This window comes from Geotrypetes seraphini, chromosome 6 (genome assembly GCF_902459505.1).
Source record: "Geotrypetes seraphini chromosome 6, aGeoSer1.1, whole genome shotgun sequence".
In the NCBI taxonomy this organism is placed as follows: domain Eukaryota; kingdom Metazoa; phylum Chordata; class Amphibia; order Gymnophiona; family Dermophiidae; genus Geotrypetes; species Geotrypetes seraphini.
Genome location: NC_047089.1, coordinates 233923289 through 233943200, shown reverse-complemented (window position 1 = coordinate 233943200; position 19912 = coordinate 233923289). Strand labels below are relative to the sequence as shown.

At 47.3% G+C, this 19912-nt stretch overlaps 1 protein-coding gene across 3 annotated transcripts in view; it reads right to left on the bottom strand.

The window, feature by feature from the left end:
• Positions 1–19912, bottom strand: part of TTC3 (tetratricopeptide repeat domain 3) — a 280528-nt gene that overhangs the window by 152578 nt on the left and 108038 nt on the right. For all 3 annotated transcript variants that reach the window (XM_033948613.1, XM_033948616.1, XM_033948614.1), the window contains exons 20-23: positions 16106–16186; positions 13712–13824; positions 6132–6258; positions 5112–5234 (exon numbers count right to left, since the gene is read on the bottom strand). In XM_033948613.1, the coding sequence (XP_033804504.1) occupies positions 5112–5234; positions 6132–6258; positions 13712–13824; positions 16106–16186 (444 nt within the window). The remainder of the gene's footprint in view (positions 1–5111; positions 5235–6131; positions 6259–13711; positions 13825–16105; positions 16187–19912) is intronic.

Genomic DNA, 19912 nt, shown 5'->3' with positions numbered 1-19912 from the left:
ACTCCAGACGCTGAGCCGGGACCAACCGACTCTTGGAAAGGTTGACCACCCAGCCCAGCGACCGGAGAAACTCCACCACCCGAGCAGTAACCCGGGAGCTTTCCTGCAACGACTTTGCCCGAATTAACCAGTCGTCCAGGTAGGGGTGTACCAGGATGCCCTCCGACCGCAAGGCTGCCGCGACGACCACCATCACCTTGGTGAACGTCCGAGGAGCCGTGGCCAGCCCAAAGGGAAGCGCACAGAACTGAAAGTGCCGACCCAAGATCGCAAAGCGCAGGAAACGCTGATGAGAGGCCCGAATAGGAACATGCAAGTAGGTCTTCGTCAGATCGAGAGAAGTGAGAAACTCCCCCGGCTGAACCGCCAGAATGACCGACCGCAGAGTTTCCATACAGAAAGAGGGAATCTTGAGAGCCCTGTTGACCCCTTTTAAATCGAGGATGGGCCGAAAAGTCCCCTCCTTTTTGGGCACCACAAAGTAAATGGAGTACCTGCCCGTGCCCCACTCCGGAGGGGGCACCGAAACAACTGCCCTGAGATCTAGCAAGCGCTGAAGGGTCTGGCGAAAAGCCTGCGTCTTCCCCGGAGTCTGACACGGAGAAGCGAGGAAAAAATCCGGCAGAGAGCGGGCGAACTCCAGGGCATAACCGTCCCGCACCACCTACAGGACCCACTGATCGGACGTGATCTCGGCCCATTTGGGGAAAAATTCGCGCAGCCGAGCCCCCACCGGAACCAAAGGGGGCGCCGGCAAGGCGTCATTGTGCAGGACGGGAAGCGGGGGAACCGGCGGAGGGATTCCCTGCCCCCCGACGGGCCCCCCCGAAAGGGCTGCATGCGCTGGAAGAACCGACCCCGGGAAAATCCCGGAGACTGGAAAGAAGCAGCCCCACGCCCAGGGCGATACTTGCGAAAATCCCGCAAACGCCCCCGGGCCGCACCCCCCCGAGACGCCGGGCGGGCACGGTCCTCCGGCAGACGGGGAACTTTCGAGTCCGACAGAGTCTGAATCAACTTATCCAAGTCCTCTCCAAACAAAAACGACCCCCGAAAGGGAAATTTAGTAAGCTTAGCTTTGGACGCAGCATCCGCCGCCCAAGCGCGCAGCCACAACACACGCCTTGCGGCCACGCAAAAGCCATAGACTTAGCCGATATCCGCACCAAGTCATATAGAGCATCTGAGAGGAATGAGGCCGCCATCTCAATCTTCGCAACCTCCTGATCCACCAGAGACCAGTCGTCAGACTCTCGATCCAAGACCCGCTCCGCCCACCGAAACACGGCGCGAGCGACCAGTCCCCCACAAATAGCCGCCTGGACCCCAAAGGCAGAGACCTGAAAATTTTGCTTAAGGATGCTCTCCAATTTGCGCTCCTCAGGGTCCCGCAAGGCAGAACCGCCCTCAACAGGCACGGTATGCCGCTTGGAAATTGCCGAGACCACCGCATCCACGACTGGCGAAGCTAACGTAGCCCGATCCCCTTCAGGAATGGGATACAGGCGAGCCATGCTGCGCGCCAGCCGAAACGGCGCCTCCGGCGTTTTCCACTGCTCCAGAATAATATCCCGAATATCCTGATGCATAGGAAAAGAGCGGGAAACGGAACGGATCCCCCGTAACAGGGGGTCCCCCACACGCGGAGTCTCCGGCGGCGCGTCCTCAAAACGCAAAACCGTAGAAACCTGTTGAATAAGGTCAGGCAGCTCATCTTTCTGAAAAAGGCGCACCACGGACGCCTCGTCACTGGAGAACGGGAAATCCGACAACCCGCCGCCAGCTTCCGTCCCCTCCAGAGAGTCCTGGAACTCCTCAGAAGGGTCCAGGTCCTCCTCCAGACCGACCCGTTCCTCCGACCACAAATTCTCGTCCCACGACACCCGCGGACGCTTGGACAAGGGAGGCGGCGGAGGGGACGTCACGCCAGACGAAAGAGGCAAAGCCGCAGGGAGCGCGGAGGAAAACCCAGCCCCCGAAACCCCCTGGGCGCAACCGGGACCCCCAGCCGCCTGAAAATAGGCTCTGCATAAAGAAAAGAAAAATTCAGGAGAAAAACCCCCGAGGGTCCCAAGGGACTCCCTGCCACAGCAGGGGACCCAGCAGAACCTTGCCCCTGCATAGTCAAAACAGGGGGAAGGTCACCTGAGGTGGAAGACAAAATGGAGGGGCCAGACAGAGAAGATGGCGGTTTTCCCGCCAAAAAAGCTCCCTCCATAGCCTGAAGCGGCTGAGAAACCTGAATAGTCTCAGCCGCTAAAGCAGGCAAGCCGGCATCAGCTGTCAAAAAATCAGCTGAGAGGGAATCCTTCGGGGAATCCCTCCGTGGGCGGTTGTGGAAGACCGGGCTTCCCCACTGCTCCAAGCCGACTCGCGAGGCACCATCGGCGGGGAGCTCTGGGCGCCTGCAGCCGCTGCCGACGGAGCTCCACCACCTCACCGACCCAAACCGCCGAGTTCAGGCCGGCCGCGAGTGCCTCGCGGCTGGACTAAAATTGTGGCCTACTCCCCCGGAGAAGGGCACAATTGCTCCATACGCGACCTAGCTATAAAAAAGTGCTGGTTACATGAAAAAATACAGTAAAATACAGTTTTCTTAAAGGGAAACAACCCTTCAGACCAGCACTACCTCAGGATTTTTTTTTTTTTTTTTTTTTTTACAGAACAGACTCCACAGGCTCTCGAAGCAATATGCCTTGCTTGATTTAGGGGGCAAGGCTTACTGCTGAGGCTCCTCTAAAAAAATGTGGGGAGGTGGAGGAAGTGGGGGGAGGGACCCCGCTCGTGACCCGCCGGGTTTGACACCCCCGAGGTCGGACGAACCCCCAAACAGAGTCCGCCCAAGCTCCGTCCGGCCAAAAACAGGGACAATAAACCCCATAAACAAATTCCAACAGCCCTACCAAGGGAGATGGGTACAGATCACTCAACACCTGCTGGAGACTGAAAGAAGACTGAGGGAAATAGAGAGGAGGGGCTAGGATATACTGTCCCAAAGTTTTGTTTTCAGTCTCCACCTGCTGGTCATGATTAGATATATACCCATTCGTAAAGTTAACCTCTACTGGTCTGGAGAGTGCTAAAGAAAGTTATTATTATTATTAAATGGGTTGATTTTGCACATATCATGAGAGTAATGAATTTCACACCTAAGCCAGGATAAGAGGGAACTTTTGTAAGTGGAGAAAAAAAGATGAGATAGGAGATCCCTAGCAGAAAATCTGGTCAGGAGGGAGACTTGCTTGTGCTGTATACAGAGATTCTGGTAGCAGACCAGACATCCAGGTACAGAACAGCAATCCCTTGGTTTTATATACCGATTCATCCCTTTTAGGGCTCGACTCGGTTTACAAATATTCAGAATCGTAACAAAGATAATCATGATTAGCAGATAAAAGATCATTAATTAATCATAGAAAAGATTTCTATGATTAGACTTCTGAAACAGGTGAATTAACTTTTTATGAATGTTGCTAATTGAGAGAAGGTCTAATCTCAGATGGAAGCTCATTCCAAATCTTTACGAATAAAAAACGTGAAGGAGCGATGGAAATTAGCTGCAGTTTTTACATTCTTTAAGGAGGAAAAGCTGAGTTTATATTTGTGGGCACAGCATTATGTTGAAAAACAAGTCCAGTGCTTCCTCCAGACCTTTGCTAAGAGGTTACTGTATATACTCGAATATAAATTAATCCGAATATAAGTCGAGACCCCCATTTCCCCCCCCAAAAGGAGGAAAAATGGTTGATTCAAATATAAGTTGGGTGGCTTAATATTCAAGTGACCTGCCCTGTCAGGCTCTGTACCCAGGCCCCTTCCCTCCATCCCTTGTCAGGCTCTGCACTCAGCCCCCTTCCCTCCATCCCTTGTCAGGCTCTATATCCAGCCCTATTTCCTCCCTTCGCTGTCAGGCTCAGCATCCAGCCCTCTTCCTTCCTTCCCTCCCTCCCCTGTCAGGCACTGCACCTAGCCCCCCTTCCCTCCCTCCCTCTTGTCAGGCTCTATATCCAGCCCCCTTCCCTCCCTGCCCTGTCAGGCTCTGCATCCAGTCCCCCTCCCTCCCCTGCCAGACTCTGCACCCTGTCCCCCCTCTCCCTGCTCTGTTTGTTGTATCTCTTCTGTCGATCCCTGGTGGTCCAGAGGTGCAGCAGGCAGGAGTGAGCTTTCCACGTTCCTGCCCCGCTGCTAACCCGGTCGGTGGCGGCCGCCGAGTTGTGGTTTCTTCAGCCGCTGAGTGGCACCAAGCGGGAGTATGCTTTGGTGCCTTTTATTTAGGAGCCAGTAGGAACCTTAACGTTGCGTTTTTTTGCTGTTTTAAAAGGTGGTTTTAGTTAACTTAGGCACCGGTAGAGAACCTACTGGAGCCTAAATTTAGGTGCTGTTTCTAGAATTTCCATTAAAATGCGCATTTAAAGTCAATTCTATCCTGAAGTGGTAACCGGTGAAGTCTCCCCAAAAGTGGAGAGACCTTTGAACTGCATCTCAACAGCAGTAAAATAACCAGTCAGTGTGATGCCATGGAGAACAGTCACCTTTGGAGATTTGCTATGAACTCTTACCGTGTTTCCCTGAAAATAAGACAATTAATCCATACATTAATTTGGGATCTAAAAAATACACTAGGGCTTACTTTCAGGAATGTCTTATTTTTTTCATGTACAATGATCTCTCCCTTCCTCTCCTCCACCCCAATTCTTCCTCTTTCTTTCCCCCTCCCCCATTTGCAGTATCTTTCCTCCCCTCTCACCCATCCCCTTGTGCAGCATCTTTCTATCCCTCCCTTCCATCCCCCTGTGCAGCAGAACCCCCATGACCCTCCCACCATGAGACTGACATACCTCCGCTCTGAGGCCTCCTAAAGCAGCAGGGGTGGGGGTTGCTGAATCAACGAGTTCAATTTTTTCAGCAAATCAGGCAGCACTAGTGTCAGGGATGGAGTTGGGGAGTATCGGTATATTCAGATGGGGGGGGGGCTTCGGGAGTCGATCTTAACTAGGGCTTATTTTTGGGGTAGGGCTTATTTTTGGGATAGGTCTTATTTTCAAGGAAACAGAATAATAACAGTTAGAATCTTATTACTGTTATTATTTGATTCTACACTCTTTTTTTACCTTGAAGTCTGGATCTGAAAAGTATATGTGAATTTTTAATTGGCCCAGGCACAGTGGATAACGGCAAACAGCATCAGGTTCTGGAGGGAACTTGCACTGCTTAATAAACTTATCCAATAGCACCTACAGCAGCAAAGAAAACAGAAATAAGTCAGCAAGGAGAGGAACAGCAGAATACACCACAATAATATCAGAATCTAGTCAGAAAGAAACTGAAATATTTTTTAAACCATGTTTTTTAAATTTGGCTTTGTCATTTCGATTTTACAATTTTGTTGTTTTACATTTTGAGAGTAATTCCATAACAGTGCACCTATATATAGACATCTCTTCTATAAACGAGCAGTGTCGACAGGTGAAACACTCTACAATTCAGGCATGAGTACTTATGCCAGCAATAGAGCTGATTCGCATTAAATGCCTGAGACACTTGCTTAGGTGTGGGATCTCAACCATGCTTCCTCCAGACTCTGCCTATATGCATGCCTATCTGTAAACTATGTGCCATGTAAGATTTTGACATATTTATAAAATAGCACTTAAATGTTTTGGTTTTTTGGCATTTAAGCACATTGCATGTACTCCCCCGATATTCATGGGGGTTCTGTTCTAGGAACCCCCGCGAATACAATTTTTAGGCAGGAGAGGGCAGCCCATGCTCGTTCATAGTCTGGCTCCTAGCATTATTTCTATGTATTGTCTAATCTTATAGCTGTTTTGATTGTATCCGTTCTGTACTGTATCATCCCACATTTGTTAATTGCTGGAAATTAAACACAATTCAGGGTAACATTTTTCCTACTAAACTTGTTTAGTTGGTTAATCCTGCCTATGACTGGTCAGCATTTTTCTTTATGTATTTGGTCTACAGGTGAACTTCTGGGAACTGTGTGACCCCTGCATTTTGTAGGAGTTAACGGTGTCTCTACAAACCTCCAGGAAACAGATGCAGACCAAGATGCTTACCCAGAGGCAAGGGGAAACCCAGCATTTCTTGGGGGGGGAGGGAAAGAGACTTACCTGTAATTTTTCCATCCGAGTTTCCTCAAGAACCACAGATGTTGTGGGCCAGGTTAACACACCAGGCACAATCTTATGATTGACCATGGTCTGAGAATGCTCAAACTGCTTTAAGGCATCTGTAAATCTGACAACATGGATGAAAGCAGAATGTTACTATCAAGGTACTAAAACAAACATTCACAAAAAGATTTACTTCCTTTCCTGCAGCTCGGTTTCGTCTTTACTGAACTGCAATAGTTTCTGTGATTTTGTAGGGCATTGGATCAGGAGCTGTTCTTCCTTTAACAGATCAATGCAGTTGGGGAAAAAAGACCACACTGACATTCACAGTGGAATTACTAACATTAGCAATGAGCAAGCAGCTTCAATAATCACATATACGGCCTCTTTTACAAAGCCGTGCTAGTGGCTGCCGCGCAGCAACAGCCCCGAAGCCCTTAAAATCTCTGGGCTGCTAGCGTGGCTTTGTAAAAGAGGCCGATAGTTTTCTGGGGGTTATCTCAGCAGACGACTTTTATTTTTATTAATAATGAGTTGTACACCACTCTAATAAAAAATATACCACCCTTAAAAAATGTTAAGCTATTAAACTACTGCCAATTTGTGAATCCAAGTCTCTATCTGGAATCTTAATTGGTATTCTAACTTATCAGTCTTTATGTTCCACCTATGCTGTCTATTAAGATGCTATAATGTGTATTGTGTTGACTTTGTAAGAAAATTTTCTCCTAGGACAAGCAGGATGAGTCAGCCACATATGGGTGTTGTCCCAACACCTCCCAATTTGCGGATAAGCTCTCCAATAGCTCAGAGAGATTTTTTTTTTTTTTTTCCTCTGAGCACGTGCAGTGCCCGGGCCCCACTGGGCATGCCCGAGCCCTACCCATTTCCCCCTGCTTCCCCCTAATCCCCAGTCTTTAGTTTCCGCCCGTTCCCATCGGTCGGATTTTCTACAGCTCTCCATTACAACTTTTCTACTCATCAACTTGAAGATGCCTGAATCATCTAAAGAAACAACTGGGATGCAGGAGGAGGATGAACACACTGGATCCTCATGAATTGTGCGCCCACTGATTGGATCCGGCGCTCGAGGTTTCCGTGTGGCTTGCATTGTGCGCACATGTCACCACGTGCACGCAAGCTAAGGAAGAGGGCACTGAGAGACTTCATGAAGAGAAGTGAGGCCCGAGAATCTTCCTCCAGCAGCCATCCTCATCGGAGCGTAGCAGTGGGGGATCCACAGACGAATCCGGTGAGGAGCCTCCAGGACATCCTGGCTCAGTCAACCCCACCGACTGCAACTTGCCCGGTCGAGAAATCTCTCCCGGAGGTCCTGCATGCTGTCGCTAGCCGCCATCCCCTGCAGGAAGCCGATAGGACTCTCACCAGACCGAGAGATCTCTCCAGGAGTTCCTGCATGTTACTGCTTACAGCCAGCCTCTGCAGAGCATGAAGAGAAGTGAGGCCCGAGAATCTTCCTCCAGAAGCCATCCTCATCAGAATGCAGCAGCGGGGGATCCACAAGCTACAGTGGCAAGGAGCCTCCAGGATGCCCTGGCTCAGCTAATCCCCCCGCCTGCACTTGGCCCGGTAGAGAAATATCTCCCGGAGTCCCTGCATGTTGCCGCTTAGAACCAGCCTCTGCAGGGCAGCCGATAGGAGTCTCGCCAGAACCGAGAGATCTCTCCAGGAATCCCTGCATGTTGCCACGCACAGCCATCCTCTGCAGGGCAGCCGATAGGAGTCTTGCATGCTGCTGCGTAAATCCACAGCCTCTGCAAGCAACAGATTGGGGCTTTCACCCTCCAGACGGCATGCTGCCTCTTACAGCCAGCCTCTGCAGGGAGCCGATTGGGGTTCAAAGGTAAGTCCTATCTGCTTGTTTTTGGGAAAACCTCTGATAATCTGTTGCAGCCCCGAGGGCTCTGCCCCACCCTCCTCCCAATCTGAATTTAAGCAGAAAGAATCTCCCATGCTTTTTTCCCTTGGAGGGGACCTGCAAACCTCTCCCCCCCAGTAGGAGACATGCTGCCCCAGAGTTCAGCTTATAAAGGACATGCTGAAAAACAAAACCACAAAAAAAAACACAACAATTCGATGTTTCTTTCCCTCTTGGGGTCCTGCAGAGTCTGCAATTCACACCTTTCCCACCCCGCCCCCCTCCCCCTCTCATGTTGGGAACGAGGAGTCTGCCTTTCTCAGCAGGGTGCTGATATCATCAGAGATGCGGCATGTCAGACCATGCCTCTCCAAAGGTGGAGGTTTGAAACTCCTCAGTCTAAAAAGCTGTTTGCTCTTCATAAAACCTAGGCAGAGTGCTTTTCCAGCCAGCATGAGGGACTCTGTACTATTCATGATTTCTATAGCACTGAAAGGCATATGCAGCGCTGTACAGTTTAATATACAATAGGCAGTACAGCAGCAGAAGCCCACTCAAGAGGCATTATCACTCCTCTTTCTCTGCCTCCAGGCACAGTGGGAAACGCAGCCAGGAGCACTGGCACAGATGAAGGGGTGCATCCTGCCCCCTCTCTGCAGGCTCTCCCCCCCTCTCAAGAAGGACAGAGAAGGGCGGTGGGGTACATGGAGCCACCCAACCAGTCAAGTGGAGCAGCACATGAACCTGCGAACCACCAGGGGTGGGACCAGCAGCCACAGTTAATCCTCCTGCTGACCCACTCCTCTCTCAGCGGGCTACACTCCCCACTATGCCCCCCTTTAGAGGGAGCCATACACAACAACATGGCACGGTTCAGCGGCATGCCATGCACCCAAGCAACGGAGGAACAAGCTACACACCAGCCTCCAGCCACGCCCCGAGTCACCACCCACAAAAATAAATAAATATTTACTAAAAAAAAAAACAAAAAAACCCCACAAACGAGGACTCACCCCAAGTCCCTCCAGAAACTCACAGCCTTTCTCAAGATCCACGTGGGTGGACAACAAGTACCCAAGACAGAGTACTACAAGGCCTGAACTACCAGTACCAGTACTTCACGCAGGCAGTGGCGATTCCAGTCCACAAGAACCTCCTGGACTGCAGAGACAAGATTTGGCTGACTCCCTCCTCAGGGCAACCAACATCAAGGAGACTGGGATTGAAGTACCAGATCTTTCCAGCCCAGGGATTCGACAACCCGCAGCAGCCATACATGGACATTGCGGTAGCTTAAGAGAAACAGGGCAGCATGACCCCCCCTTTAACCCCCGTCAGGGAAGGACCTGAAAAACCCTGGTTTCCACGGGGAAAAAGACCTTCGAGGGCGCAATACTGAGCGCACGAATTGCGCTCCAGTTCCAGATGCAGCTTTATCAGGAGGCCAGTGAGAGGAAATAAATAAATAAAATAAAATAGAGACTCCAGCTCACAACTGAGCCAGTCCACACTGGCAGCAGTCTGTGCCCCAGCGCTCGCAACAGTAACATAACTGCTATGCAAACAAGCACCGCCCGAGGGGCAGGGCATCCAAGGGCAGCCCTCTCCCCAAGACAAAAACAGAACCTTGACCACCCTCCGGCCCAGCAGGATCAGATTGTCTGCGAAGGCTTGGCTCAGGATCACCATCGACCAGTGGGCCCTCAGCATCATCAAGCAGGGATTCCGAATTCGTCTCCACTCCCGCCCCCCTCCCCCCCGAGTGGGCGGGGCACCCTCCATCTGACGACCCAACTTTCCTGCAGCAAGGAGAGGACCTGCTTCGGCAGAATCAATAGAGGCGGTGATGAACAGAGGAGATCACCAAGGGGTTTCTACTCCAGGAACCCCCGCGTCACCATGGACAAGGACAACGCTCGTTCCTAGATCTCTGTAAGCTCAACAGATGCATACACAAGGTCCAGATACACTCTCTGGGTACAGTCTTGGCCCTGTTACAGCCCGAGTATTGGCTAGTATCCCATGCACCCAGCCCACAGGGGGCATTGTCGCTTCTAAAGCCAAGACAGACGCCTCCAGTACAAGGTCCTGCCCCTTGGACTCTCAACGGCTCCAAGAGCGTTCACAAAGTGCGTGGCAGTGGCACATCCTCGCCTTCAAGGGGTGCGCGTCCTATCTTATCTCGACAGCTGGCAGCCCCGTCAACCACCATAACCCTCCTCCAAGAACTGGGGTTCCTCATCAACTACATGAAATCCAACCTGATACCCACCCAGGGGATATCGTTCATCTGGGCAGTCATCGACACCACGCAGACCAAGGCCGTCCTACGGGACTACCAGATCGACGCCATGACATCCCTGGCCCAGTGCATCCCTGCCAGCAGCTCATCGTCAGCACGCTCCGGTCTTTGTTGTGCAGCACACCAGACTACTCATGTGATCCCTGAAAGGGCACCTCAGACGTCACTGGGACCAGTGTACCCAACCTCTGACCACCCACCTACTGGAGCTCAGGGCCTTAGGGAATGCCCTCGAAACCTTCAAACAGGCAGGGCAGTCCTCACCCAAACAGAAAACCAGGTTGCCTTGCACTATATCAACAAACAGGGAGGGACAGGGTCAACCTCGCTATGCAAGGAAGCTTGCCACATGTGGGAGTTCTCCAACTCCATTCAATGCCCCATCCAGGCAACTTACCTCCTGTGGGAGCAGAACGACCTGGCAGAAAGACTCAGCCACCAGCTGGATCCCAATGAGTGGTGTCTCAACCCAGCAGCGATGAAGAAGATCTTCAGCACCTGGGGCACACCGAGCATCGAACTGTTTGCAACCGAACCGAACTCAAAATACTGGACCTTCTGCGCAAAGAGATCAACCCATCGCCGTCTCAGCCCCGACGGTCTGTCTGTGAGTTGGAACACCCTAAGTCCTGCAGAAGATTCTTCAGGACAGAGCAACGGTGATCATGATTGCCCTGTTCGGGTTCCTGCAACCATGGTTCCCGTTCCGGCAAGGGATAGCGGTTCACTCACCTCTCCCCGTTCCCGATCAGTGCAGTTCTCATTACACAACGCGGGAACCTTACCCTCCACCATGACCTGCGTTCCTTAGCCCTGACCGCATGGATGATGAGAGGATGAACCTACCACAAGACGTGGAGCACACTCTTATGGCAGCCAGAAGACCTTCAACCAGAAAACGCTATGGGTTGAAAGGGAGAAGGTTCCGCTACCAGTGCACAGACACGCAGCGAGACCCCTACAACTGCCCCATACCGGACATCCTGCAGTACATACTGAGCTTATCTCAGGGGGACCTAAAACCCACTTCCATCAAGGTCCACCTAAGTGCAATCACGGCATACCACGCTGGCCTAGACAGCAAGCCAGTGTCGACGCATCCAGTAATCACAAAATTTCATGAAGGGACTGTCCAATCTGCACCCACCGGTCAGACCACCACCGCCCGGATGGGACCTCAACTTGGTGCCGCATCATCTCACCTCGACCCCTTCAAACCTTTGGGGGAGGCAGATCCCGTATTCCTGGCTGGGAAAACCCTGACCATCGTGTCTACCGACACACTCCCTCATGAGAACAGGGTGGTACCCAGAACCCACCCCCGATTCTTGCCGAAGGTGGCTTCAGCGTGCCTCCCGGCACTCTACATCTCCCCACAGGGAGGCACACTGCCACCTCAGCAACACCTCTTGGACTGTGTGCGAGCCCTGACTATGCAGCAGATTAGACAAGCCTCAATTGTTCGTCTCCTACAACCAAAACAGACCAGGACTTCCGGCCACCAAACGCAGGCGCTCGCGCTGGATATAAGAGTGCATCCCCTTCACCTATAGAAAAGCGCAGCATCAACCGCAGGTGGGAGCCAACGCCCACCAGCGCAGAACCATAGCCAACACAACGGCACATCTGCACCACATACCAATAGGGGACATCTGCGATGCAGCCACTTGGTCCTCCATGCACACCTTCACCAAGCACTACTGCCTCGACATAGCATTCCACGCTCCAAATGCATTCGGCCGAGCAGTCTTGGAAGTGGCTCTTCCCTCCCGGGAGGGACAGCAACCACTAGCACATCCTTGACAAACACTGATCAAGTAGGGTGTTATAAATATCGACAAACACTGTTCAAGTAGGGTGTTATAGATATTGATTAAGTAGGTCTTCCAGCAATCCTGTCTAGTCTGAATGTGGAATAGGCAAGAATGAATTCTCATATGCAAGTACGAATTGTCACTATTGACCAGTTATGAATTGTCACCGTTGACCAGTTGGTTTTCTCACTGTTCATTGATTGTCATTGACCAGTTTTCGCTGTTCTGTGAGTTAAGTAGGTCTTCCAGCACTCCTGTCTAGACTGAAGGTGGAATAGGCAAGTATGAATTCTCACATGCAAGTACGAATGGTCACTGTTGACCAGTTGGTTTCTCACTGTTCATTGATTGTCATTGACCAGTTCATTGTTCTGTGAGTATTATTGCTCAGTTAACACAGCACTTTATCTAAAACCTTGTTTCCACAACTTTACCTGCTTTGCCTGATTACCCTGCCCGGCTCGGCCTCCACAGCCAGGCGAGGGATGCACAAAGCGCTAAGGCGCAGGTCCAGTCGGTACATCCCTCGACTAGGGAGTCACCCATATGTGGCTGACTCATCCTGCTTGTCCTAGGAGAAAGTGTAGTTACTTACCTGTAACGTAGGTTCTCCGTGGACAGCAGGATAGTCAGCCACACAACCCACCCGCCTCCCCATACGGCCGACCCGGCCACAGCTAGGAACATCCTGGGGATTAGGGGGAAATGGGTAGGGCTCGGGCATGCCCAGTGGGGCCCGGGCACTGCACGTGCTCAGAGGAAAAAAAAAAAAAAAAATCTCTCTGAGCTATTGGAGAGCTTATCCGCAAATTGGGAGGTGTTGGGACAACACCCATATGTGGCTGACTATCCTGCTGTCCACGGAGAACCTACGTTACAGGTAAGTAACTACACTATGCTGCATAATATGTACTGTTATTTGAATAAGCTGATTGCTATGCTTGTCTGTTGCTTATGCCCAGTTTATTCTTGCTGTACACCAACATAGGTGGGTGAATTTCTTAAAAAACAAACAACTACCTAGGCAAGGAAGCATGTAGGTTGGTAAGTAAGCAAACACAACATCTGACATCATTTATCCCAGTCATGCAGCTCCCATCCTCTAGACACCTTCTCTCTCCCGTGTCATGAGACTCCTCCCACGTGGGATCTCTTAGGGAGAAGAGGAGATGATAGATGCTGTGGATGGGCAGACTGGATGGGCCATTTGGCTTTTAGCTGCCATCATGTTTCTCTGTTTTGACTTCCCTTTGCTGTCAGTATCAAAATCTTTTTCATTACCAAATAGGGCCTAGGGAATGGAATAAGCTTCCTGAGTATATTCAACGGCAGCAGAATATATAAGCCTCACCAGCAACTTCCTGGACCAACCAGCTTCCCCCTCCTCTGCCCAACGCTTTTAACCCCCATCACCTATGCTAACTGAAGATCAAATAGTAACAAGACTCAGCTTTGATAAAAACAGTTATCAGTTGGTAAGATTGAATGCTCTCCTCCACCCCCACTGATCTCAACTCAAATTTCCAGTCATAACAAGTCTTTTGCCTAGCATTTTTGTCTGAAATATACCTGTGATACTAACCTGTTTTGTCTGAAATATACCTTTCCGATTCCAAAGACAGCCAAACAGTGAAACCTCTCTCTGGTGTACTCGGTGATTATCTTGTTGAACTGCTGTTCAGCTTTAGCTAATTCCTTTCAAAGAATGACAGATTTTATTGTTGCTCAAGAGTTAACACAACCAGGAAAAACCAAACAGTCACCTGAACAAAATGCAGACTTTATATAAACATCATTTTACAAGCTTCCTTAGGTTAAAGCAGCTCCACTAGTTCTGCTACCCAAGTCCAAATTTAAGCATAAGAAATTTCCTCCCGTACCAGGGTGCTGTCACCTTAGCCTGCTGCCATGCTACCCTCTTCCTCCAATTAACTGCAGTGCATGGTCCACAAGCTGGCAAGCACCCTTAAAGCCCCTGCCACTCCTTCCACGGCTTCCCATGCATACGGGAAGCTTGTGCAGAATGAAGGTATAAAGCTGCTGTAGGACTTGTTGACACCCACCAGCTCACAGGAGCCATGATGAGGTTAACTGAAAGAGGGTAGCAAGAGAGACTCCAGCTAAGGAGGGAAGGGCACTGGGGGAGAATATGGATACAGGTGATCCAGATAGAGCCTTCAGTAACTTCTGTGGTGGAATCTACCCGTCTCATTACCTACTGGCACCAAAATTTGACGTTTGGCTATAAGAAACAAAGCCTCTCTCACATTATTAGCTTGCTAGGCAGCATACAAATTGTTCTAACATTGAATAGCATTAAGTTCCATCACTTGAAAGGAACCTTTTGTTAGATTTGAATTCTGTGAGCTAATTGTCATTGTACTGTATATGTTGCACCGTGTTCCTTGCTTTTAGTTATTATTTTAGTTTCCCCAAAACTGCTTGCTTTCCTGTATGGTCTTTGAAGATGTTAGAAATGACTGCACTTCACACCTTCACTGTAATGACTCAATGACAGTACACTACGCTGTGTCACACAAGGGACATGGGCTGAATTCCTCAGTCAGCTCTTCTGCTCCATAAATCAGCCAGCACGGAAGATGTCATGGACTTAGCGTCCAGTGCCTTTGGATAAGGCAGAGAGTCGTGCTCATTGCGCAACTGCGACACCTAGAGCTAGACTTATGACCTGCAATTGCATGATTCCAGGAAACAGCCCCAGTGCATGTCTCCCCAGCAGAGGGCTGCCACTGCAATGATTGGGAGAGTTGGGTTGGGAGGGGGGGGACAGAAAATGGTGAGGGAAAACCTTGGTTAGATGCAAATGAAGGTTCATGGCACCGTGGGCAAGAGAGATTGGTTCTAATTGTGCTAAAAGCGTAAGGCAGGATGAAGAAACCCAAAAAGAGCAACCCCCCCCCATGAACTGATGATTCAGAGTGTACTGTCTAGAGACAGTCTATTTCATTGCATAGGGCCTAGGGAATGGAATAAGCTTCCTGAGTATATTCAACAGTAGCAGAATATACAGAATAAAAAACTGTTGAAGCGGCACCTTTTTTGCCAGATGAAAGACAAGGTTTGAGACTGTGTTATTAATGAAAAGGAGAAGAAGATAATAAGGTGCTGGTCGCTTGTGTATTTTAGGGTTTGTACTTCTTGTATTATGGGAGGTTTTTGTATTGTGGGAGTATGTATTGTTGATGGTGTATGTAATGTTCTAGTTTTTGTATATTTATTCAAGTTTATTATTAGGATTTTATATACCGCCTATAAAGGTTATCTAAGCGGTTTTACAATCAGGTACTCAAGCATGTTCCCTATCTGTCCAGGTAGGCTCACAATCTATCTAACGTACCTGGGGCTCCCTGGGTAAGGGGGGGATTTAAAAGAATAAAACAAACTTATCAGGAATGTTTTCTCAACCCTACTATCTACGCAACTTTTTTTCTTTTTTTAATGAACAGCCTGCTCTTTAGTATTTCTCCCCATTCTCATCTCCCAACTTTCCTTCTCAGCTTATGTCGCATAGGTCTAACTTTTGGCTCGTAGGAAACTCTCATAAGACACAAGAGCTGGCGTTGAGATAGGTACTGGAGAATGACACGGGGACACATTTTTTCACGTGGGAACTCATTTTCCTATCCCGTCCCCGCGAGTTTTTTTCTTGTCCCTGCCCTATTGCTGCAAGCCCGGACCTCATCTGTACAAGCCTCAAACACTTTAAAATCATAAGTGTTCGAGACTTGTATGGTTAAGGCAGAGCTTACAGGAATGGGGCAGGGATGGGGGACAGCGACAAAACTCGCAGGGACGGGATGGGGAAATTGAGTTCATGCGGGGATGGGGACAAATTTGTCCCCGTGTCATTCTCTAACAGGTACCTAAATCAGCATAAACCTCCCACTACTTCCCCCTACTCATTCCCTCCACTCCAAAAATAACATAATACTTTGCAATATTTTTGTGATCTTACCTCAGGTTGCCCTATCCCTAAAAGCGAACTGGCATGTCCGTAGATAATTACAACATAGTCAATATTAGCAAGATTCACTTTCTGGAAATTAAGCAGAAAAGAACAGAAGACAGTCTGTGCAAGAACACACAAAAGCAATTCTGTGGTACTTTTATGGGTTGCATACAAGAGATCTATACTACATCCTTAAGATTCATATTTTCCTTTTATCTATTTCTTATGTAATAGGTTATACCCTCACTTCTTGCATTCTGTAATTTGCTGACTGTCCAGCCTTCTTTGATGTGAACCGCCTAGAAGTCATTCGACTGTGGCGGTATAGAAGAATAAAGTTATTATTATTATTTATTTAGTTTCAATTAGGGCTTCTATTTATTTTTAATTAGGGCTGAACAATTAATGTGTTAACGTGAATAACTTGTAAATTGTTTAACTCACGTAAAAAAAAAAAAATTTAACATGATTAATGCGGGCCATGGGGGAAGCGGGGTTGAGCAGGGCAGCTCTTGGGGGCCGCCATGGGTGTGAAGTCCTTCCCTTCTCCCTGCCTCACTTTTTAAATTTAATTTAATTTAAATATTTAATTTAAGGACATCCCCGGCACCGCAGCAGTTCTCAAGCACTGCCTGGGCCTCCTCCGCGTTCTTCCTCTGTTGCAGCCCGCTGAACTGGAAACCGGAACTTGCATCATAGAGGCGGCAGATCGCGACGGAGGTCCGGGCAGTGCCTGAGAACCGCTGCCATGCTGTAGATGCCCTTAAATCATCATTATCATTTGATTATATCGTCTAGCAGAAATATCTGGCTGATTTACAATGTTTATGTGAAAATCTTTTTATTGAAAATATGGTACAGAACAAAGCGAAAGACAAGTCACCATTTACAAGATATAACCCAACGACCCCCTCCAACAGTGAATAGAAATCTATAATGGGGGGAACAAATGAAACCAGTGTCCAATTACAATGTTTATAATTCAAATAGAAAATATTGAAAGGAAATTTTTAATTTTAAAGAAAATGTAAAGTTCTTTTGTACGGTGTGTCTGCATTACTCAACTATGCTTCCTGCCCTTAAATTTGCTGTTACTTTTTAAAATTCCCTCGTACTTTGCACTGGTACTCAAATAGGGCACTGGTCTTTGACCTAAGGGCTGCCGTGTGAGCGGACTGCTGGGCATGATGGACTACTGGTCTGCCCCAGCAGTGGCAAATCTTATCATCTTATGTTCTTATGACTCAAAACATAAAAATAATGGTAGAATGAGCACAAAAATCTCTCTTTTTAGATCACCGTGGACTGCAAATTAGGTTGGTTTTTAAATTGTAGAGAAAATGGCCTGAAGTGACTTCAAGACTCTATTACTTACTCCTCAGGCTGAATAAACCCAGTTCCTTTAACTTTCCTCACATATTATCTAGACATTTTGTATTCAGTGTCTTCTGGGCCTTTCCCAAGATCTCCATGCTGTGTTCAAAATGTATAAGCACAGTAACAGATCTGGGACACTAAGAGAAAGCAATTCCTCATATCTTACAAGTGCTAATCCTGTTAACATATGCTGACGACATATAACTTATGAACCACTGATCACACGAGTCCGCCATCCATCTCACCTTTGAATACTGAACACCACTGCCACTTGTTTGCAAACTCATAAAACTAAACTAAATCTTAGGCTTATATACTGCATCTTCTCTATAACAGTAGAGCTCGGCACGGTTTACAAGAAAATTAGAAAGGAGAACAGATACAGTATGGATTTGGAATAATATGGAGAGGAGCGAAATTTACAACTTTGAAAACAGCCAAGTTTTCAGATGTTTTCAAAATGGTTGGAAAGAGCCCAGATCGTGCAGATGAATAGGAAAATCATTCCACAGCTCAGTAATTTTGAAAAGTAGAGACTTCCTTAATTTGCCAATGTAGGTAACACCTTTCAGCGTAGGAAAGGACAATTTAAATTTTTGAGTAGATCTGGTAATGTCAGATCTTACAGAATTCCAAGACAGGGGAATTAAAGGAGGAAGGATGCCATGCAAGATCTTAAATGTTAACCAGGCACATTTAAAACAAACTCTGGAAATTATAAGAAGCCAATGAAGTTTTTGCAGGAGTGGAGAAACGTGATCAAATTTACTTTTTGCAAAGATCAGCCTAGCCACAATATCTGGATCAGTTGAAGTCTCTGAAAGCTTTTCTTGGTCAAACCTAAATAGACCGAATTACAATAATCCAGCCTCGAAAGGATGATTGATTGAACAAGGACAGCAAAGTGTTGATGATGGAAACAGGATCTCACTTTCTTCCACATACAGAGACTAAAAAAACATTTTTTTAACCAGAGAATTAAGATGGTCAGTGAATGAAAGTGTTGAATCTATGACACCCAGAACTTTATTTGAGAATTCAATCTGCTGTGAGGATCCTGAAGGCCACAGAATGGACGAAGGTAGCACCTCTAATTTTGAAGGCCAAGCCAAAGTAACTTTGTTTTGGACTCGTTCAGTTTCATTTGTACTATAAGGGCCCAAGACTGAAGTATCATTATACATTCTACATTCTATTATATTCCCAACGAAATTAGTGAGGTTCGGGTCAATCTCAAGGAGAGCAAAGATGTCATCTGCATACGTATATAGTGTTTCGCAGGGGGATAAACAGAAAAGTTTTAAAGTAGTCATATAGATGTTGAAAAGAATAGACAAGACAAAAGCAGTTATTTTATTACCCATTTCAATTCAGTTTTCTGTCACATATTTCAGCCATAGTATAAAACTATTTTTTAAAGATGAAACAAATTTGTTCCATAAAACTATTTATCTATCAAAATGCTCTTTGGAAGTTATTTCATACTTTTATTCTAGGGAATCTGGATTACTACAATGCCTTCTTCACTGGTTTCCAGTTAAAGGACAAAAAGGCTACAAATCATTCAAGATATAGCAAAAAAAATTAGTCATATGTGCTAAGTACTGGGGTCATGTTATCCCATTGCTAAAAAGGGAACACTGGTCACCAGTCTTGGCCAGAATTCCATACCAAAAACATAATTTAATTTAGATCACACTATTTTGTTACATATTGATTGACACCTTACAGGCCTACTCACTTCCTGTGTTCCCTCCCAACATAAGCCTTTTATTTGTCCCATACCAGATTTATTTTGAATCTATTCACTCTTCGATTTTTAGCATACTAGGATCTACATTGTGGAGCAATGAGAGGTTCAAAGCTGGACTGAAAAGCTATGTCTTTGAGAAATTCTTCAATATTGACCCTTCGTCACCCAGTTCTATGGCAGGAAGCATAACTGAGTAATGCAGACATACAGCACAAAAAGAACTTTACATTTTCTTTAATATTTCCCTTCAATATTTTATATTTGAATTATAAACATTGTAAATCAGCCAGATATCTCTGACAGGCGATATAATCAAATGATAATAAACTTGGAACATCTCAGTAAAAAGTATAAACCAATGCTACTGGATTCATTTCTGCTACACTACTGCCTAATAATAATTTATTTTTTTGTATACCGTTATACCAAAAGTTAAAAGCGGTTCACAACAAAGTAAAAAACACATACAATCAATATATATAAAATACATTAAAACGGTCAAAAGTGCATCAGTAAAAAGTTAAAAAGCAAGAAGTTAAACAGTACAGCAACAAAATGTAAACATGTCAAACAGGCGTGTCTTTAGTGATTTTCTAAAATCAGAATAAGAAGTAGCCTCTAATATAGGTTTTCCAAGCCAAATATTCAAGTAATCACTTCCACTGTATACTTGGGTACTTCAT